This window comes from Artemia franciscana, chromosome 1 (assembly GCF_032884065.1).
Source record: "Artemia franciscana chromosome 1, ASM3288406v1, whole genome shotgun sequence".
Classification (NCBI taxonomy): domain Eukaryota; kingdom Metazoa; phylum Arthropoda; class Branchiopoda; order Anostraca; family Artemiidae; genus Artemia; species Artemia franciscana.
Genome location: NC_088863.1, coordinates 16,382,650 through 16,406,042, shown reverse-complemented (window position 1 = coordinate 16,406,042; position 23,393 = coordinate 16,382,650). Strand labels below are relative to the sequence as shown.

The following is a 23,393-nucleotide window of genomic DNA, read 5'->3' as shown; positions in this document are numbered from 1 at the left end:
TTTTTAGTTTTTAGTTTTTTTAGTTTTTTACCTTTTTTTAGTTTTTTTAGTTTTTTTAGTTTTTTAGCTTTTTTATTTTTTTTATTAGTTTTTAGTTTTTTTGTAGTTTTTGCCTTTTTTTTATTTTTTTTAGTTTTTTAGCTTTTTTATTAGTTTTTAGTTTTTTTTGTAGTTTTTGCCTTTTTTTAGTTTTTTTAGTTTTTTAGCTTTTTTATTTTTTTTATTAGTTTTTAGTTTTTTTTGTAGTTTTTGCCTTTTTTTTCTCTTTGAGTGTCGTCATTTATTAGTTTTTTCCTTTTTTTTTTAGTTTTTTATTGGTTTTTACCTTTATTTTAGCTTATTTTTCAGTTTTTTCCTTTTTTTTAGTTTTTTTTTATTTTTTATTTTTTTTAGTTTTTTACCTTTTTTTAGTTTTTTTAGTTTTTTAGCTTTTTTACTTTTTTTATTAGTTTTTAGTTTTTTTTTGTAGTTTTCGCCTTTTTAGTTTTTTATTGGTTTTTACCTTTATAGTTTTTTTAGTTTTTTAGCTTTTTTATTTTTTTTATTAGTTTTGAGTTTTTTTTGTAGTTTTTGCCTTTTTTAGTTTTTTCAGTTTTGACGTCACCTGATCCAGTTTTTTCAGGTGACGTCACCTGACACATCCATCCACACATCCACAGACAGACAGACAACTTATTTTTATATATATAGAAGATATTAGGGGTTCCACCCTTTTTTCAATGGCTCGTTCTCTACCTTAAAGCTTGAATTTTGTCCCAATTCTTGAAGAATGACCACTAAATTACAAAAGCCGTAGAACAAATAGTTGAAATTACTAAAAGAACTTTAGCGTAAAGAGCGAGGTATTTAAGAGGAGATGAACCCCTCCTGTGCCTAATAATTTCTGCTCGTTTTAAGTTTTAATGCTGCTCCTTACTTTAAGCTGAAAAAAGCTTTTTCATATTTTTTTTATTTCTTTTTAATAATGCTAGAAAATCCTGCGCCCCTTCATGGAATTTCTCTTCCTCCATGATAAATTCTTCCAAGGAAAGCTTTTTTCACGTAGCTCCCTCCCCTAAACCCCCCAGCCAAAAAATGTCCCCTGAAAACCTCTGTACACTTCCCAATAACCATTAATGTAAGTAAACACTGGTCAAAGTTTGTAACTTGCAGCCCCCCCTGGGGACTGTTGGAGAGTAAGTCGTCCCCAAAGACATGGTTATTATGTTTTTTGACTATGTTGAACGACATTGCTATCTCAGAATTTTCATCGTTGACTTTGGGAAAAGAAATAAGCGTGAGACGGGGCCTAGATGCCCTTCAACTTTTGGTCAATTAAGAAAGCTACTAGAACTTTTAATTTACGTTAGAATGAGCGCCTTCTCGTGACTTTCTGGGACCACTGGGTCGATTCGATCACCCCCGCGAAAAAAAATAAACACACACCTGTGACCGGTCATCTGGCAAACAGTACGAAGTTCCAGATTTGTGTCGATAGGAGATTGAAACTTCTATAGTGGGGCTCTCTGATATGCTGAATAAGATGGCGTGATTTTCGTGGCTCTATGACTGGAGTGATTCTATGACTTTTAAGGGGTGTTTCTCCCTATCTTCCAAAATAAGGCAAATATTCTCAGGCTCTTATCTTTTGATTGGTAAGACTAAATTTGATGAAACTTATATATTTAAAATCAGCATAAAAGTCCAATTCTTTAGATGCATCTATTAGTATCAAAATTCCGTTTTTTAGACTTCCATTTACTACTGACCCGGGTTGCTCCTCTTTATAGTTCGCTACAACGAACTGTTTGATAACTTGATGCTGATAATATGCAGTTTGATGTATTTCATCATCTGCTAAGAACCTCACAGGATCGATATAAGTCCGGTGTCCTTGTCTCTCCAGCGAAAAAAAAAACAGAGATTAAAATTTTGGACATAGAAAATGGAATTAATGGCGAAATAAAAAAGGGTAAATCTAAATTCTATAAGAAAATAAGCTTATAAAACAAAACAGCAAAAAGAATTAAAATAATAGATAATAGAGTAAAAGATATAGTAATAGATTTCTTCTATTGCTTATTTAAGAATTGTTCGTTATAAAGTCATGTCAGGGGAAAACAACCCTGTTATTTATGTTGATTCACACACAATTTACTTCTGAGATGCTTCAATAACCATAAAAAAATAGTTGAAAGTTCTTAAGCCGAACTGGCCAGACATGACAATCAAACAGTTCGTGGTAACGAACTGTAGTAAGGAGCGAACCGGCTCAATAGTAAACGAAACTCTAAAAAACGGAATTTTGATGCTAAAAGATACATCAAAAGAATCGAATTTTCATGCTGATTCTAGATATATAAGTTTCATCAAATTTAATCTTTGTCATCAAAAGTTACGAGCCTGAGAAAATTTTCCTTATTTTGGAAAATAGGAGGAAACAACCCCTAAAAGTCACAGAATCTTAACGAAAATCACACCATCGTGTTCAGCGTATAAGAGAACCCTGCAGCAAAAATTTCAAGCCCCTATCTACAAAAATGTGGAATTTCTTTTTTTTTGCCTGAAGACAGATCACGGGTGCGTGTTTATTTGTTGTTTTTTTTGTTTTTTTTTCAGGGGTCATCGTATCGACCAAGTGGTCCTAGAATCTCGCAAGAGGGCTCATTCTAACGGAAATCATTTTTTTCCTTTTGCATCGGATCCAAATTTTGGGATAGCCATTTTGTTCCGCATAGTCGAAAACCATATTAACTATGTCTTTGGAATGACTCACTCCCCAACAGTCCCTGGGGGAGGGGCTGCAAGTTACAAACTTTGTCCAGTGTTTACATACAGTAATGGTTATTGGGAAGTGTACAGACGTTTTCAGGGGGATTTTTTGGTTTGGGGTGGGGTTGAGGGGAGGAGGCTATGTGGGAGGATCTTCTATTGGAGGAACATGTCATGGGGGAAGAGATATTCAATGAAAAGGGCGCGGGATTTCCTACCATTACTACAAAAAAAACAATGAAAATATAAACACGAAAAAGTTTTTCAACTGAAAGTAAAGAGTAGCATTAAAACTTAAAACTAACAGAGATTATTACGCATATGAGGGGTTCTAAAAATACTTTAGCATAAAGAGCGAGGTATCTAGGAGGAGATAAATTACCTTGCTCTTTATGCTAAGTGTTTTTAGTGATTTCAACTATTTATTCCACGGCCTTTCTGATTCAGGTGTCATTCTTAAAGAATTGGGACAAAACTTAAGATTTTTTGTAAAAGGCGAGGTATTAACGATGGGGACAAACCCCCTCATATACATAATAATAAATATAAGAGCATAAAAGTTTGTTACGTAAGTTAATTCTTAAGTTACGTATATTTTTTAATAATAAAAACTTAAGTTAAAAATTAAAAGTTCTAGTTGCCTTTTTAAGTAACCGAAAAATTGGAGGGTAACTAGGCCTCCTTCCCCACCCCTTATTTCTCAAAATCGTCTGATCAAAACTAAGAGAAAGCCGTTTAGCCAAAAAAAATTAATATGCAAATTTCATTTTACTAATTAATGTGCGGAGAGCCAAAATCAAAAATGCATTAATTCAAAAACGTTCAGAAATTAAATAAAAAAAACTAGTTTTTTAAACTGAAAGTAAGGAGCGATATTAAAACTTAAAACGGACAGAAATTACTCCGTATATTAAATGGGTTGTCCCCTCCGCAATCCCTTGCTCTTTGCGCTAAAGTTTGATTCTTTGCCACAATTCTACTTTTTAAAACAATTAAAAACTTTAGTGTAAAGAGCGAGGGATTGCGGAGGGGACAACCCATTTCATATACGGAGTAATTTCTGTCCGTTTTAAGTTTTAATATTGCTCCTTACTTTCAGTATAAAAAACTAGTTTTTTTTTTAATAAACAACAAAGAGAGATAAAACTCTACAAAAAAAAAACCTCAAACGAGACGACGGCCAGTAGAGAGGAAAGATTAAAACAACGCGGATATTTCGCCGCCTGTATCCAAACAAGGCGTCCTCAGCACAAGATAAAAAGAAAACTAAACTAAAAACAAATAAACCACCACCAATAATAATAAATACAATTGTCGCTACTTATCCACGTAGGGAAAAGAAGCTATTCGAGTTACTTCAATGAGAACAACTTCGATGATGCAAAATCAGTTGCTTTGATGTTTTAGTCTTTCCTCTCTACTGGTTGTCGTCTCGTTTGAGGTTTTTTTTTGTAGAGTTTTATCTCTCTTTGTTGTTAAAAAATAGTTAGAGTGTCAAACCCCTTTGCTTGCTTCATTTTGTTCTTTTGTTCATTACATCTTCACGTCAAAAAACCGTTGTCAAAATTGGTAAAATTCTAGTTGATTGACTTTTGGCTATCTCAGAAAGGGATTAGGTTAGGAAACTGAAACTTTCAAGGATGAGTCTAAAGGCTAAAGTATGTCCTGGGAAGGTATTTTGAAGTACCCACCTCTACCCCTTCTCCCTTTAGAGGGACTTGATCTTTGATGACCTTTAAAAATATGTGTGTCATAAAAGTGAAACCTTACAAAATAGATCTTCTGCTTGAATGAAGTACAACAAAATTGTTTTCAGCTTCACAGCTTTGCTCAATCCCAATTTATAATGTTTTAAAGATATGCAAATACATTTCCTAAATTTTGAAAAAAAAAAACATTGATATGGCTCAGAATTCTGCTCAAATAACAGGAATTGCATTTTCAGAACTAAAGGCAGAGACAAGGCAACTGGTAACTGAAAATTAAGCTAAAATGTTGCTTTGTCCAAATTTCAATAGGTATAGATCTGTCATGTAGGCAAATTTCAGGGCCCTCTAAAGAGAGAAAGAGTAGAGAATGTACTTCAAAATGCCTTCCCGGCACATACTTTAGCCTTTAGACCCATCCCTGAAAGTTTCATTTTCCTAACCTAACCCCTTTCCAAGATAGCCAAAAGTCAATCAACTAGAATTTCACCGTCAAAATTTTTAGATTCAGTCTTTACATAGGTGCTTTAATTAAGTTAGAGGTGCTTGGTTAGGGAAGAATATCAAGTGTCAGATTATTGTCTTTGTTTTTATGATGATTCTTTTTGCTTTTTTTATAATAGCGCTGTCAAATGGAATTTGTAAGTGTTTTAATAGGATAAGTGGTCATCTATGCAGCATTATATGTAGAAACATTAGGGGAAAATGTCTCTCAATTAGTGATTCCTATAATATGATTAAAAGTATCAATATATATTTTATTAAATTTCTCCTAAGCAGCGAAGCTAGTGTTTAGCTTCCATCATATGCTAAAACTCCGTTTTGTGGCTTTGATATTGAGCTTATCGGTAAAAGCCCCACTTTCCAACCTAATAGAACTAACATGATCCCAAACCTGAAAACCTTCAATCCCAACTAACTTGAGTCTTATCGATTGAAGTGTGTTTGGAGCTTTATAATCTTTATACAAAAGATTGATTTTACCGAAGAAGGACATCTACTGGGTCATATAGGGTTTTGTCGTGATATTGTTGAGCAGCAGTCAGTTGCAGTGTAAGGTTCTAGGCGTTTACCCCCCCCCCCCCCAAGAAAAAAATACCCCCCTGAAAATATCGCCCTGCGGAAAATACCTCTCGGACAATCCCCCCACCCCGCGGAAACTACTCCCCCCGTGGTAAAAAAACGGAAAGTACCCTCCAGAAAATACCCACACACCCGTGGAAAATACCTGGATTTTTCAAATTTGACGATTTTATTTGAGTTATGTTTTTTTTTTTTTTTAGTTTCGCTGAGAAGTGAGGGGAATTTACGCATGAAAAGTACTTTAGAAACTTAGAAAAAATAAAACTCAAATTCATTTCCGGAAAATTTATTGGCAAAATTCAGCAGTAAGTTTTGACACATAAAAATACATGGATAAAGTTTATTTAATTTATCCATGTACTTAGAAGAAGCCAGAAAGCAGTTACGTTACTTTTTAAGCTAAATACACAATGCGAATTGGAGTAATGTACTAACGCTTTTCAAACAGTTCGTGGTAACGAACTGTAGTAAGGAGCAACCCGGCTCAATAGCAACCAAAACTCTAAAAAAATGCAATTTTGATACCAATACCTACATCAAATGAATCGCATTTTAATGCTGATTTTAAATATATAAGTTTCATCAAATTTAGTCCTACCCATCAAAAGTTACGAGCCTGAGAAAATTTGCGTTATTTTAGAAAATAAGGGGAAACACCCTCTAAAGATCATAGAATCTTAACAAAAATCACACCATCAGATTCAGCGTATCAGAGAACCCTAATGTAGAAGTTTCAGGCTCATATCTACAAAAATGTGGAATTTTGTATTTTTTGCCAGAAGGCAGATCACGGACGCGTGTTTATTTGTTTGTTTGTTTTTTTGTTTTTTTTTCCCAGGGGTAATCGTATAAACCCAGTTTTCCTATAATGTTGTGAGAGGGCTCATTATAACAGAAATGAAAAGTTCTAGTGCCCTTTTTAAGTGACCAAAAAAATTGGAGGGCACCTAGGCCCCCTCCCACGCTAATTATTTTACCAAAGTCAACGCATCAAAATTCTGAGATAGCCGTTTTATTCAGCGTAGTCGAAAAACCTTAAAACTATGTCTTTAGGGACGACTTACTCCCCCACAGTCCCCGTGGGAGGGGCAACAAGTTACAAACTTTGACCAGTGCTTACATATAGTAATGGTTATCGGGAAGTGTACAGGCGTTTTCAGGAGGATTTTTTTGGTTGAGGGAGGGGTTGAGATGAGGGGGATATGCTGGGGGAACTTTCCATCGATAATTTGTCATGGGGGAAGAAAATCTCCATGAAGGGAGCGCAGGGTTTACTAGCATTATTTAAATAAAAAAACAATGAAAAAATAAATATGAAAAAGTTCTTTCAGCTGGAAGTAAGGAACAGCATTAAAACTTAAAACAAACAGAAATTATTACCCATTTGAGGGGCTTACCTCCTCCTAATACCTCGCTCTTTACGCTAAAGTATTTTTAGTAATTTCAACTATTAAAAGTTTGACTCTTTCTCTCAATTCTTCTTTTTAAAACAGTAAAAAACTTTAGCGTAAAGAGCGGGGCGTTGATGAGGAAGCAGCCTCTTTCATATACGAAGTAATTTCTGTTCGTTTTAAGTTTTAATGTCGCTCCTTACTTTCAGTTAAAAAAACTTGTTTTTTTTTATTTAATTTCTGAACGTTTTTGAATCAATGCATGTTTTGATTTTGGCCCTCCGCAGAGGAATAATTAAAACGAAATTCGCATTTTATTTTTTTGGCTAAATGGCTTTCTCATAATTTGATCGAATGATTTTGAGAAAAAAAGAGCGGGGGAGGAAGCCTAGTTGCCCTCTGATTTTTTGGTTAATTAAAAAGGCAACTAGAACTTTTGATTTTTTACGAATATTTTTATTAGTAAAAGGTTTACGTAACTTATAAATAGATTACAAAGAGGTAAGACATAGTACATTATACTACCTTAGATGGCACTTTTCAATTACAAGGGCAAATTTTGAAGCCGCTAATCATTACTATTGATGTTCCAACACATTTGTCACAATTTGGACTATGTACCATGGAGTATTGTACCATTCTCAGTCGACAATTGATTGAAAAACTTTGATTTTAGGGTCTAAAACCATTCATATGTCAATCATGCCAGTTGAGATGAGTTTATTTTTCAGCTTAGCATTAGTAAGCTTCTTCTAGAGTTTCCTTGGGTGAATTCGGGAGATGAAGAACGATCCATTTAGAACGGGTTAGGGATGACGGTCTGGTCGTGAACAGTTTATTTGTCTTTATTGCAATGCCTCACTTACGTTGGTATGCAGGTTGATCTCATTTTTAGTTTTTGAGACGAGAAGAACACGGGAAAGGTTGACTAGTATTCTTAACATTCTTTTTTCATTTCTTCTTTGTTTTTAGATAGTTACTCAAGTAGCATTTTAAAATTCTATTGGTTAAGGCAGAAGATACTGTTTGAATCGAAATTACCTGAATTTAAGCTATTGGGAATTGAAGTTGGTGCAGCTACAAGAATGTACGATTTAGGTAAGCCCTCGGTACTCTTTGTTATTCTGTGTATCCCGCTACTATCTTGATCAAAAACTTTATCACGTTAGTTAAAACACTTTGTAAAATAAATCAAAATGTCCAGAAATATACTATTTTTATTAGCGTGCTGAGCTCTAAGCCATCCTATGCTCTACATTAACCATTTGACGAAGAAAAAGCATATAAAGCTCACACATAAAGTTTAGTTTACATTAAAATTTGAAAAAGATTGAAAGGACTAGTCTAAAAAAAAATTAACATTGTACAGCCGTCGTATATTAAGCCATACTAATATTTGGGTCACTAACCATATTTTTTACTATTAGTTTTTTTAAAGTATTCAACCACATAACAATGGCTCAACTTCAATCAAGTTAACATTATTGTACCCGAGTCATTTCAACCTGAGTTTGCAATGAGTTGTCATCACGACTTCAAGTCAAGTAGCAATACGTGTAAACATTGTTCTGGCTAGAGTGTGAGTCGAGCTAAGGTCTTTAAATCTGACAGTTCCAGTCAGTCCAAGGCAGGCAGCTGTCTTAAGTCAGTGTTAATACACGGTTAAACATGGCAATTTAAAAATAGTTGAATATAGCAGCTTTTCACCTCAACGCAATCAGCTCTTGCTTTCATGCTTTCGATGATTTCACCCTTTTTTTCGTAGATCCAATTGAAAGACTGCAGCCTAGAAATCCTTACAAACTCCGCCTCAAGGTGAAACCTAAGAGGCTCCTAAATCAACTCAGCGTGATTTGAGGTAGACTAGGATTCATATTTAGTGACTTGGGCTAGACTTATATTTCTTTTATTTAGTAAATAAGTTAGAAAAATTTGGGATCCTTGCTCTATGTAAACATCGATTTTAATCATCCATTGAATAGTATATAATTAAAACTATAATTTAAGATTAGAGACAATAATTTTTTAGTGAAATCATTTAATACTGAAACACCATTTCTTTGACTTTAATTTTTACTTTAAGAGCATTTAGATACTAGTTAAAATTAGTCCTGCCCTCTCCCCATGAGTAAAACACCAAATGGGTTTGTCAGCCGAAATTCTTGTAATATAGAGAGGGGGAGAGCTGCTTACAATAAAAAATTATGCGAGTTGATGGAGTACATAAGAAATCAACAATATGTGCTTAAAAAATTATATTATGTAGGATTCCCAGTAAGAGCTCCCCTGCTTTGGGGACCGTAGCTGTCCTTTAGAATGAAAGCACAGTGAAAAAAATAAACTTAAGAGAAAATTTCCAAGTTTTCCATTTTTTTATCCTGGAAAATAGTCTTTGTGAACAATAAAGTTCCCCGCCTAAAAGTTCAGTGATTTGGTCAAATATTTGGAGGGTTTAAGAAGCAAAAATGAAGCGATTAGAATATACGGAATAATAAAATTCAGTTGTTATGCTTTTGAATGTAATTTGTACTTAAATTCAATGATTTTTTACGTTAAAATTCAGAAATTCAAATAAAATTTCTTTTAAAAAGAGATATATTAATTTCCTTTAAAAATACCCTACCAATTGAAAACAGTGCCCTAAAATCTAAAAAAAAACAAGGAGCAAATGTCTGCTTTTAAAAACTTGAAAACAACTGCCAAAGGATTTAACATTGATATTTCTATCCCCATATTAGAGATAGATGTTCTATATGGCATCCGTAAGGTAACCAAGACTAGTTAAGGAGAAAGTCAAGTCTCAAAACCCTTTCATAGCAAGCCAATATTCAGTCTTTCTTTCACGCCCTTATTAAGTTTTTTAAGTTTAATTTCTTTAAATTCTATATTCATCATTACTTTCTTCTATACTGCATTCACATTAACTTAATTTAATTTTAGACTATAAAAATCGGTTCTAAACCCCATTAATTTTCTTAAACGAAAAAAGTTCAAAACTTGAAAAAACTTAATGAACTACTTTAAGCATTATTACTCTTTTTTTTAGGAACCTCTCGAATTAGGAACGTCTTTTCGAACCTCTTTTAGGAACGGATCGTTCTCGAAGAATGTTGTAACTAAACATGAACGTAGAGGGCAAATGGGGAATCTGGCCGTGACTTTATTATGGGTTTTTCAGGCAAAGTCGTCTGTGCTTTTATCCTTTCTAGGCAGTTCTGTCTCCATTGTTACTTTTTAAGGCTCAAAAAGGCAATCGGGGTTATTTCACTCCTTTTTCGGAAAAGTCTGTTTTTTTCGAAGGACAAAAAGCCGTTATTACTTATCCAACTCGGCCTGAAAGTACTATAATGAAGACAGGGTTTTACAGCTTTCCTCGAATTTAGGAAATGCCTAAATTCAACAGGTCGTTTTTTGCGACATATAAGTAAAGTACGAGCCTTTTCAGTACAAACTGCAAATAAAGACAAAAATACAGATTACCAAATACATGTCAACAGAATCTACTTTCTTATATTCTAATATCCAAAACTCTTCAATTTTAAATTTGTTGATCAAGAGTTATTAGAGCAAACAATTGCATAATTTTGAAAAAGGCTTAAACATTCGTTAAAGAGGTGCGAAATTCTCCAGTCTTTTTAGCAATTAAAAAAAAATAATAATAAGTTTTATGATTTAAGATTTAAGAAACAAGTTGGCTCATCTGAAAGTAAGGAGAAACATCGAAACTAAAAACGAACAGGAATAATTCCGTATATGAGACAACTTCCCTTCATGGACTCTTGTCCTTTACGCTAAGATCTTAAAGTTCTTAACAACACTTTCATTCAGATTCAACGGCCTTTGTGTTCCCGGAGTCCATCTAAAAGAACTGAGACAAACATTCTAACTTTAGCGTAAGGAGCAAAAGTTGAGGAAGGGCCAGCTTCCCAATATATGAAATAGTTTCTTGTTCTTTTTAGTTTTAATATTGCTCCTTACTTTAATTTGAAAAAACTTATTTTTCTGTATAATGTCTGACCGTTTTTCAAAAAATACCAGGAAATCACTTCTCTCCCTCCCGTGTAAAATATCCGCTGGATAATTTTCCCCGCATATAATACCCAACCTAAGATTCCCCCACCCAAAAAAAGTCATATACTACCCAATAACAAATATCATATGTGAACAGTTGGCAAATTACGTCACTCTTTGCCCTTTTTCCAGGGACTACGGGGTTGGGTTATCCTGGAAGGCACAGTTATTGAACCTTTTAATTATGCAGAATCAACGGGCCAATTTGTTTTAAGCCTATGTTTCTAGACCCAGCAACAGCCAGTGAAATTATTAATAATGTTATTGACTTGAAAAATTTGTTTTCAGCTGGTTCAGCGTCTATTCCTACTAGGGTAATTCAATCTATTTTTCATTCAATAATTTTGCCTTTAAAAAAAACTTCTTAGTCAATCTTTTAAATTTAGAATATTTCTGGATGCTCTCAGCGTTTTTGTACTGATGTTTTGCATAGGGGTAGACCAAGAAATAACCTAGCAAATTATCGGTTAGTTTCAATTTTTATTAGTATTTAGTAAGATCTTTGAAAAGACTATGCTTTCTCGTCTCATCACTTTTCTAAATTCTAAACATTTTCTTCATGATTTTCAATTCGGTTTCTAAATGAAGTACTCCACTGAATATTCTTTTATTACCCTTTTGAACTTTGTACATTCTGCCTTAGAATTGGGATTATTCCCGCTGTTATATTCCTGGCTATTCGTAAGGAATTTGATTCCCATGAAATTCGTCTGTCAAATGTGACAAGGAGATTGCATTTTCATTAAAATCTGTCAAAAATATCTCTCAATGTGGTTTAAGTTAGCCTGTAATGAGATTATACGTGTGCACATTTCAACCAGGAGTGCATACTCTTGGCTGAAAGAAACGAGGCATTTTCATTGAAACCAGGGGATGCAATAAAAGTTTTTTTTCCGACGGAGGGGGCCTGAAACCTAACACTCTGTCAAAGAAACGGGGGTCATTTATATTAGAAGCTCGAAAAAATGTCTCTTAATATGGGTTAAATTCACCTCTAATGAGATTGTGCGAAATAGGAAGAAGTACATTATTCTAATCTGCGCATGTCAACAAGGAATGCATAGCCTTGACTCAAAGAAATGAGGCATTTTCATTAAAACCCCATGAAGTGTTAAAAGAATTTCTTTTTTGGCAGGGGGCTAAAATCTAAGGCTCCGTCAAAGAAAGGGGGACATTTTCATGAAGCTCAGACAAAGGTCTCTTAATGTGGTTTAAATTTACTTCTAAGAAGAATACGCGAGATATGAAGAAGAATTTTGTTCAAGGTGTGCCCTTCTCAACTTGGAATGCATAGTCTTGGCTCAAGGAGACAAAGCATTTTAAATAAAGCCTTAGGAAATATTAAAAGAAGTATTTCGACAGAGAGAGACTGAAGTCTAACATTCATTCAACGAAACGGCGGGTACTCTCATTAAAAGCTCTTAAAAACGGCTCTAGATGTTGGTTAAATTTACCTCTAACAAGATTATGCGAAATGAAAAGAAGAATATTATTCAAATATGTGCTTGTCAATCATGTCAACCAGGCCATAGTCTTGGCTCAAATAAACGAGGCATTTTCACTAAAACCTTGGGAGGTGACGGAGGGGGATTCAAAACTACCACTTAGTTAAAAAACGGGGCATATTTATTAAAAGCTCTCTTAATGTTTTTAAGAGAAGTATCTCTTAATGTTGGTTTAAATTTACCTCTAAGAAGATTATCGAACTACGAGGGAAAATTTTATTCAAAGGTGTGTTTGCCAACTTTGAATGCATAGTCTTGGCTCAAAGAAATGAGAAATTTTCACTGAAACGTCAGGAGGTGTTAAACACTTTTTCGACGGAGGATGACTGAAATCTTATACAAAGTCAAAGAAACAGGTCATTTTTAATAAAAGTTCTCAAAAATATCTCTCAATTTATGTTTAATTTACCTCTAACGAGATTATACAAAATACGAAAAGACAATTATTCATATTTACTCTTGTTAATCAGGAGTGTATAGTCTTAGCTCAAAGAAACGTGGCGTTTTCACTAAAATCTCACAGGTGTTAAAAGAATTTTCCACAAAAGAGGAATGAAATACAAACTCCGTCAAAGAAACTGGGTATTTCAACAAAAGCTCTTAAAATATCTCAATGTGGACTAAATTTACCTCTAACTGGATTATGCAAAACACGAAGAAGAACATTTTTCAAAAGTTCGCTTGTCAACAAGGAATGCATAGTCTCGGCACTAAAACAAGACATTTTCATTAACATCTTGGAAGGCGGTAAAAGTTTTTTTGACGAAGGGGGACTGTAATCTTACACCCAGTCAGAAACAGGGTCTTTTCATTAAAAGCTTTCAAAAATATCGCTAAATGTGGGTTAAATTTATTTAAATTTTTTAAATAAAATTTATTTACTTAACAAAATTATGCTAAATACAAAGAATAATATTATTGTAACGTGTGCTTGTCAACCAGGAATGAATATTCTTGGCTTGGAAAAAGGAGACATTTTCATTTGACTTCGAGAGTGTAAAAATATTTTTTTCGACAAAGGGGACTTAAATCTAAAACTCTAAAATCTAAAAAATATCTCTTATTGTGGTTTAAATTTATGTCTAACAAGATTATGCGATATAGGGCGACAGATACTATTCAAAGATGCACTTATAAAGAAAGAATGCATAATCTTGGCTCAAAGAAAAGGAGCATCTCATTAAAAAAATCCCATACATCTTTCTTAATATTGCTTAAATATACCTCTAATTGCAACCTCCCCCTTCCCCAAGGAACTAGTTGCTAGAGTCCCTGCATTTCTTTAATTAATTCTTATTTTTGCTTATATTTTATCTTATATCATCTTTTTTCACGTTTTTTCCGTTTGTTGATATCTAATTGCTTTTCCCATGATCTTATGATTTTTATAGTGTTTTTTATTAGTAAAACTTATTCATTTTTTCGTTTTCTTGTTCCAGAATGAATCTTCAATGCGCTATGATTTACGTAATGAAATATCTAAGGTCAATTCTATGGGTTATCTCACTGATTCAATAGCTAACTTAACTTGTCTAAGTCATGTTAGAAAATTAATAACACCCTAACAAGTAGGTGAATATCAATTGTAACCAATTTCTATCTATCAATTTTCCCTCCTACATGTCAATTATTACAAACACAGGGAAAATGTAATCCATAATTTCATCGAAACGTCTCCGGTGTGAAGTATTCCCCAAAAAATAATACTAGAAATTGTTTCTTGGTCCATCTGTCTAGCACTCTTTTAAGTATCTTTCGAATCCTAATGCGGACAAAAATGCTTGGAGTATAAAGGTTCCCTGCAAAAAAACTCATTGATAGGAAATGAAGTCTCTTAAAGTGCTATATAATATCCCACGTGTGTTTCTTAATTACGTAACAACCAACATGTTCGCCGTTATTACGTAACATTCCATGTTTGTGCTGTCATTACATACAAGTCACTTTTACACTGCCATTAAGTAGCACCCTAAGTGTTTGAACTCCTCGCAGGCTCCTGAAAACACAAATCATGCGAGATTTTGTCATTCCGAATAAATCTACCAAGTTCCACAAGATTCCATTACCCTCAACATAAGTAAATAATTCCTATTCAGAAAAGACTATATAAATCTTGAAGAAAAATATCTTAACGAAAAACGTATTAAAAAACGTCTTGAAATGTCTTGAAACGTCTTGAAAAAATCCCTTGAAGATAAATGTCTCAAAAACGTCATGAAATGTTTTGAAACGTCTTTAGAAAAATGACTTGAAGAAAATATTTCACCAAGGCCCAGCATCTAGAAGATCCCCCACTAACAGAATCTGAAGGTTTTTATCTGTCCCTCGTGAGTTTTTTAAACAATCAAAGATACTGTTGCGTAACATGTACGTTTGAATCTTGACCAGCATACTCTAAGAAACTATATTACGTAACAAGCTTTCCAAGTTTTACTTTCCAGAATAACCTTCCAAGTTTTACGAATAACACTGCAACATGTAGAATAAGAGATTAGAGAATAGAAAATTAGCTTTCTACCCTAGGAATTGCAAATGCTCCTATAAATTTTGAACCGAGAAAGACGGATAACAATCGCTAAGAATGCAGTGGACTGATTTCCTTGAAAAGACTACTTTTCCATCTCCAGCTTTTGAGAAATTTTAATGTGATCCATGGCTTCAAAAAAATCTCTTTAGACCAATGGTTAGAAAGTGGTACCTTACAAATGATCACAATAGGCTCTTTGTTGGCCCCATAAAAGGACTAAAGTAAACAAGAACAAGAGCTAAGAGCTCATTTGGCATGAGCTCTAACAAAATTCTAAGAATCAATAGATTGATTTGAAAAGAAAATCAGAGGCTTGACGCCGGTTGAGATTTAAAATAAGATATCTGAGACACGAAGTTTTTTATAAATATCAAAATTCATTAAGATCCCCACTCTTAAGTTAAGACGCCTCATTTTTTCTAATTTTTCCTGTTGCTACAGCCTTTTACATTGTCGAATCGGGAAAAACATCTTTATCAAATCAATTTGTGCAGGTTCCTGACACGCCTACCAATTTTCGTCGTCCTAGCAAGTCCAGAAGCACCAAACTCACCCAAGCACTGGACCCCCTACCTCCCCGAAAGACAGTGGATCCAGTCTGGTTACATCAATCACGGATCTACGACATTTGCTTATTCTACCCGCCAAGTTCCATCCCAATAAATCCAATCTAAGCGTTTCCCAAGATTTCCAGTTCCACCCTCCAACTCCCCCCAATGTCACCAGATCCGGCCACGATTTAAGTAAAAGTTTTAAAACATACGGTCTTTCTAAATATCAAATTTGATTAGGATCCAATCAGCCTTTCATAAGTTACAACTACCTCATTTTTTCTAATTTTTCCGAATTAACCGTCCCCCACTCCCTCCAGATGGTGAAATCGGGGAAACGACTGTTTATAATTTAATTCGGTCTGGTCCCTGATACGCCTACAAGATTTAATCGTTCTAGCTTATCTGAAAGTGCCCACACTTTGCAAAACTGGAACAGACCGACAGACCGACAGAATTTGCGATCACTGTATGTCACTTGGTCACTTGGTGTCACTTGGAATACTAAGTGCCATTAAAATCCTTATAATTACTAAACAGGCTTTGTGATTGTTCTGCCAAATTGGAACCAATAACAAATAGCTCTTTCTCATCAAACTTAAAAAATAGGAATCAGACACTTGAGCCCGGATCATCTTCTCATACTTAAGACTAAACGGAAAATATATCATTGAGAAAATGAAAATGATCAGAAATATCGGTAACTAAAATTGAGTCCCCCTTTAAGCTAAGCGTAGAGAAAATATTATCAATCAAGGACACTGTAACATTAGTTACGCGGGTAGGGATGGATGTAGATGATAGATTCCTAGCATCAAGCAGGGCTGAAAGAAAGCCAACTGGATCTAAAGACTTTGGATTCATCAAATTTATTTTAAAGTTGTCCATTATTTATAAGATCAAGATGCTTTTCTCATGCTTCTTATTTCCTGCAGTATATCCTTGTCATGGAGTCTCACGGAGAGATATAGAGGAGTTTTTTTTGTAATTTTTATAGGAGCGGTGATCTTGTGCAACAGAAATTTTCTGTTTAACCCTCAAACGATTAAATTTTTAGCAAGATTTAGCCATCTATTTCATAAAATTTGTTTAAGGAGTCTTAAAACAGTTCTAAGGGAGGAAAGCGAAGACGCTCAATACATCCAGCCATGATGATTGGCTTAGATACCAATTTACTGATTACTAATTAGCTTGATTAATTTTAACATTTGATTAATTTGAAGTACTGCTCCTGTAGGTTACGCAGTCGTAATGTTGGATAATTAGCAATTCTGACGCATCTTATTTTAAAGTTGATTACGTGGCACCCACTAGCAGAACTACAAATATTATCTATGGTTTGATCAATACAGTCAAATCTAATTTCTATGACTAAGATTAAAAAATACTATCACAATTTCTTGATTTATCACAATAAACAATGTGGCAAATTACTAGATATATACATGGCAAAACCATCTTTTGTCATCCTGGATCGGTTTATATGTTCCTTGTAGCCATGAATAGCATTTCACTGCAAGAATCCAAAAACGTCTCATACAACGCAACAACATCAGGGTGTCCTTCCGAAATAATTTGTCTTAATTGATCTATCGACGATGAGAGACCCTGCATGTTAAGCTGAAGTGTAGTATGAGAAGAATATCCTTTGGGGACCTTCTCACTCCCCAAATTTGAAACATATTTTACTAAAACAAAAAGTGTTTACATTAATTTGGCTTTGCCTGACCCACATAATTATTCACAATACTAATTACAACAAAAGGTTTATTTGAAGCTGGCAAAGACGCCTATCTTGGGATATAATATTTTCAGTATTAGATTTTGAGGTTTTGCCAGAAGTCTATCTAAATTACCTGATGAACAAAAAAAAATCCTTACTTAAATCCATTAGAAAAAATATCTGCCAAGGTACATAGACTGCTATTAGCGCTGCAGAGATTGTTGTAATGAACCATAAGCACGAGAAAAAAAGAAAAAAGTGTTCTCATTCAAAAGAAAATCCAAAATCCTAACTATTTTTACTGTTTTATATTCTAATACACCATAGGACTAGATCTCGGCTTATCAGATTCCTATCCAGATATTATACCATTACTCAGCACATTTTATTTGCTTGTTTGACTAGAGGATACTTATACCAACCTACCAATTGAGAGCCAGATTGGACCTAACCAATGAACCTTACAGTACTTAAAAATATTATTGAAAGATATACCATAGATAGCTCTCTAACTTATATAATGCTAAATTGTAGTTAGCTGTATTTTTAGAAATGTGTTGAAGATTTCTCGTTTTTTATTTTTGTGTTACTTTTCCAGGTTTGGGAAACATTTCATATGAAAACGCATGGGTAACATTGAACCTAGCAAGGTATCCTCAATTGCCAATTCTGTCAATTTATCTTCCCGCGCTGATTGTTGTTGTTTCATCATGGCTAGCATTCCTTTTGCCAGAACGAGAAGCAGGGACAAAACTGAGTATTGGCGTTAGTTCGTTTCTTGCTCTTTTGATGATAACGGCTTATGCTGAAAAGCAAACACCAAAGGCACCGTACATCAGAGGTCATGATTTGTTTTTTGGATTTTGCTTCGCATCGATGTTTTTGTCGTTAATTGGTAAGACATTTTTGAAAACACGTAATAGTGAGTTGGCGTCAGGCGGCTTGGTGCTGAGGTGGGTTGTTAGTAGTAACAGTAGTAGTAGTAGTAGTAGCAGCGATAGTGAGTTATTATCAAAGACTTTAGCATCACATTGCACATGTTAAATTCTTTTGTTTTGACTTGTAGGGTAGTTAACAGTCTTAACAGGGCAAGTAGCTTCCAGAAAACTTTACTCTAGGAAAAACTGCTCATAAAGGAAACTTTCCTCTCAGAAAACGTTTCAATGAAAGATCAGGTAAAGTTTTGGGGGTGATATCTCATTTAGTAATAATTTTCAGGGTCTAACATCCCTTGCTAGGAAGCTTCACCTGAAGGTAAGTATTTCTAGGGGTAATTTTAATAATATCCTTTATAACAGAAGATAAGTGTGTACATTAGATGGTTCATCTAGTTAAATATCCATCATGGTTAGCTGGTGATTTAGATAATTAAATGCAGCCTTTCTTCAGCTTGGCCAAGAAAACCTTACATTTCTGTCATCTATATCACCAGGCATGTGATTGGACATTTACTTTAGGAGGGCTAACATATACCTGAAAAAAAAGGGGGAATTTTAAGGAAAATATTAAAGAATATTAAAGAATGATATACAAAGTGAGTTATTATTTATCATATGCAAATTGAGTTATTATTTCCATATACAAAGTGAATTATTATCTATCATATACAAAGTGAGTTATTATTTATCATAGTGTAAAATTTAGATCCAAAACTGAATGTTAATTGCTTATTGCCCTCGGAAAACCCGCTTGGATATTGTATGCAAGTGATTAACCTGCTTAAACTTTGAATATATTGGTGTTATCGCTTATTAGAAATTGTCATATATACTTTTGGTCAAGTAATCTTGGATTAAGACTGGTTAACACTTGGTGAATTTGCAGTGTCTTGTCGGAATAAATGTCAGGAAAAAAGCAGCCACCAAGGCTACCATCCGAGAAGGATACTGCCACTGAAACCCTTTGCCAGTCGCCATTTCAACCTACCTGTAAAACTCTTCCTAGAACCTCTCCAACTACGTGGCCCAAACAGTTAGCCACTTGTCAGGAAACCTGGCCTTAACTACAACTAACTCTAATGAAAGAGGTGAGACGTCTGGCAAAAAGAGGAAAAAGGATGAAACTCGTTCGTCAGTGATAGTTTAAACCCTCTTTGAAATATCCCAGAAACTAGAACTACCGCTTATCCCAATTTTTATACTTTCTCAATGAAGAAAACCAACGGCCAACCCTTTTCAAAAAATAGAATAATGCAAATTAAGAAAGCTGTCTTTCTGACCACCAAGGCATAATTGCTTTCAAGCACGACGAGTCTATTGATATTTATTTTACGTATTCTCAGGCGGCAGATCATGTCCTGTCAAAATCCAAAGAAACAATTCTTGATAGCTTAAAAATTTTAGCCCCAAAAAGACGTGGAAAAGTTACACAAGTATGTACTGTATGGTGTAGATACTAGTGTAAAAGTGAAGGAAATACTAACTGAACTAATAGACTCTTCAGGCCTTCTGATCAATCCTTTAACTGTAATAACGCTAAGTTTAAACAAAGAAGGAGTCCTTCACCCAAGCCGTTCAATTCTCATTTCCTGCAAAGTCGAGCTAAATAGAGAAATATTCTTGTACGGTATGTCAATTTCTTACAAGATTTATAAGCCTAAGCCCTTACAATGCTCTACTTGTCTGGTCCACGGCTAAAGCAAAAAAATACTGCAAACAATCCCATCTGTCTTGCCTTGTGTGGAAAAACAACACCAAGAGTGTGGGAAAACAGGCCACGCAATTAGTGAATGCCATGAGTTAGACCCTTCCTGCAGAAATTGTAACCAGAAGAGAAACACACCCCTTTAAAAACAATCTTGCCCGGCTCACCGAAAGCGAGTCGTAATTCTTAGGGCATCCGATAAAATGACCCTACCGTACTTAGTTGTAGCTGTAAAAATCCTTGGTCAACCCACACCCCATCGACCCAATAGAAGCCAAGAAAAAGTTGCCGTAGAAGATGGAAAGACAGTATCATTTCCAAAAGAGGCAAACAATTCACCTAAAGATAAATTATAAGGAATCTCATTGAGTAATTTTTTCTAGATCGCCCGATTATTATCCTTAGTTAAAGCAGTTAAATGTCGGATCTTATGGTATTGCGCGTCTGTGAAATATATTGGAATAATAGTAGATGTCTCAAATTACATAAATGTATATCATTGTGTTGCGAGAGCAACACTTTGGCTTTGTACCTCTTTTTTCCTATGCCGCCGATTTCGGCTTATTTCTGGGAACTGCTAAGGATCTAACCTGTGCGGTTTTTACGGAAAGTGTGGATCTCGGTCCGAATTGATGACTATGGCATTACATTTTGGAAAGCTTCGCAAAACTCTTGCCTGGGGCCAAAAAGGGTGATTTTTGCTTGTCCACGAGCCAGAGACTATGGTGTGCGAAGTGAAGTGGAGTTATATAGCCTATGTCAGAGAGGAGCATCTGAAGTTGTACAGCCAAGCTTTCGTTTCATCAAACCTTGTTTCTGCTTTCGAGTGGAAAGCTCCGTTCTAGCAGACAAGCAGGCAGGCACCACTTTCAAATGTGGGGCCGGGCTTTTACCCGACCCCAAAGCCAATATATCTTCTTTGAGCGATAAATAAAAAAAATTACAGAAGCAAAAAAGTGGCATTTTCCCACGGGTCCGAAAGTGCTGCCGTGATTTTGGCTGGGTTTATCGTTTGTTTTTTTCAGAATTGGGATTGAGGTAGGTTATAAAATATACCTCTTAAACTTTAAAAGTTCTGTCATTGCTAAAGAAATTGGAGCTTATCCTTAGCTCCTTTCTAAGTGGTGACGTTAAAAAGTTGGCCTACGGCCAAAAAAATCAACTTTTCAACTAAGACAGATAGAACTTTTTTTTCGACGGCAATCAATAGCTCTTGATGAGCTGATCATGTCTTCCATTTTTTGGTACAAAAATTCCTTCATGAGATATACTAGTTTGAAAGTTTCGAGGGGCTGGCAACTTCAGTAGTAGGGTACACACTGAAACCAAAAATATGCCGATACCAATTGTGAGACAAGTAGAGGACTTTTAAGCAACAGTCGGCTGTTAGACCATAATCATCTTCGGCAATAAAGGGTTTGAAACTTTGGCTAGTTGGTGTACCTATTATATTTTTCCGGTGTATTTGATGGTAAGATAGATTTGGTTCCAGTGGTAAGACATGCAGAGGACTTGTAAGTAATAATCCTCTTTTAGGCTACAATCATCTTCAGAGAAGAGGGGCTTATAACTTTGCTAGTTGGTGTAGCCTACCCATACTCACTGCAACCTAGAATTCTGTGTTTACACAACGCGTACAAACGATAACGTAAAACAACGAGGCAGTTTCGTAATAATTAATTGAGCGTCATCTATGGTATTTTGATCCTGAAAAATTACGGATAGCTTTATAATATCAACTAGATCATATCTGTTTCGTCACGATGTGTACGATTGATAAGGATAACGTTCAAATAGCTACAAAGTTAATTTAGTCCCTTCTTTTGGTATTATCGATAGCTCGTGATGAGCTGATAAAAAATATGTCATAGTAGTTTCTTCATAATTAATAGTGTCATTTATGGTATTTTGGTGCTGAAAAGGTAGAGATATCTTTATAATACCAACTGGATTATATAAGATACTGTTCTAAGCTTTCATCTGTCACGATGTGACATTTCATCTTGACTACGACTGAAAAGGATAAAGTTCAACTGGCTGCAAAGTCAATTTAGTCCCTTCTCTGGATATTCTTTTGTTATTGTTGTTTTTCAACACTGGGGAATAGCCTTTGATCATTTGATTACTGATCTCGTTCTTCTTTGAACATAAAGTTTTAAAAGCTTCGATAGGCTGACATCTTCAGCGTTTAACTGATAGCAAAGAAACAAAACCAAAGTTTGCTCTCGCAACACTTTATTCGGTGAAGCCGGACAAAGGTTGCCGCAACACTTCACGTTCCTCAGGCAACGTAGGTCTAGTTTAAAATTGCTCGGAATGTAGGAATTCTAAGGAAGTTGAAATATTTTTTCCCAGTTAATATACTTAAACTGATATATTTTTCTATTGTCCACCCTTATTTGATAGATCGTTGTTCGGTGTGGTCATCTACTTTTAAAACATTTGAAGTTATTATTTGCTCTCAAAAAATTGGTGATTCGGGTTCTTGTTAATTTTGATAATCGTATATCAGTTAGCGATAGTCATAAGAAAATAGTATTTTACCAGTTTCAGGCCTTCTTAATTTTTATAAGGCTCTATTTATGTTTGGTATGTTGCATAAAAATGCACCTGAATGTTAGGTTTGTGTCTTTGAGAGAGATGAGCCTGAATGTGCGACAAGGAATTTGTCAGCGATTAGAAAACCGATTAAAAGGTCTACAAGGTCTATCCGTTTTACTCGCCATGTTTTTCTTCTATATGGGACAACCTTCCTTAGGATGTTGTTTAAGAGACTGATGAGCCGACTTTTCGTAGGTTGCTTTAAGGACCATTGTTTTGGTATTTATGGTTTATGTTTTTTTTTCTTTATATATAGATAAAGTAGGGAAATAGTACACAAAAGTGTTGTTATATTAGGCTACTGCAGTACAGGGTCTCAAGTGGTGACTTTTTTTGCTTGATTTTGGTTTTGTTCTTTTTTGTTTGTTAGGGGAATCCATTGATTATTAATTTGTTTTGCAATTTCTAAAATGGCGCAAGCCATAAGTATTTTTGGCAAAGTTTTCTTTTTTATATTTTTTTAAATAAATTGTTTCTCTCTCTCAAAAAATATACATATTCAAGGTTCTAGTCAGTCCCCCCATCCCTTACCTAAGTTTCCTTCAACATCCTATTGCCCTCTAAAAGATTGATCTGAAAGTGGCCAAGAATGGCAAAGACCTGCAACTTATCTCACAGTCAGTCATTTAACTGGGGATAGTAATGAACCTGAGGAAATCAAAAATATTCTCAAGAAGAAGGCTATCACTCAACTCCTAGGTGATGATATCTTACAAACATATCTGTTTGTAAGATATCTTACATCTTATATCTTAGAAATATATCTCAACTATCTTCCATCAAAAAGGACATAGATTCCACATCGAAGCTAGTTAAGCCTGTAGACTCAACTGCAAATCAA

The 23,393-nt window shown here is 34.7% G+C and overlaps 1 protein-coding gene across 1 annotated transcript in view; it reads left to right on the top strand.

Moving 5' to 3' along the window:
- LOC136041620 (gamma-aminobutyric acid receptor subunit beta-like) overlaps nucleotides 1-23,393 on the top strand; it is a 76,512-nt gene that overhangs the window by 46,860 nt on the left and 6,259 nt on the right. Inside the window, exons 6-7 of the mRNA XM_065726656.1 lie at nucleotides 7,904-8,029; nucleotides 17,907-18,203. Of these exons, the coding sequence (XP_065582728.1) occupies nucleotides 7,904-8,029; nucleotides 17,907-18,203 (423 nt within the window). The remainder of the gene's footprint in view (nucleotides 1-7,903; nucleotides 8,030-17,906; nucleotides 18,204-23,393) is intronic.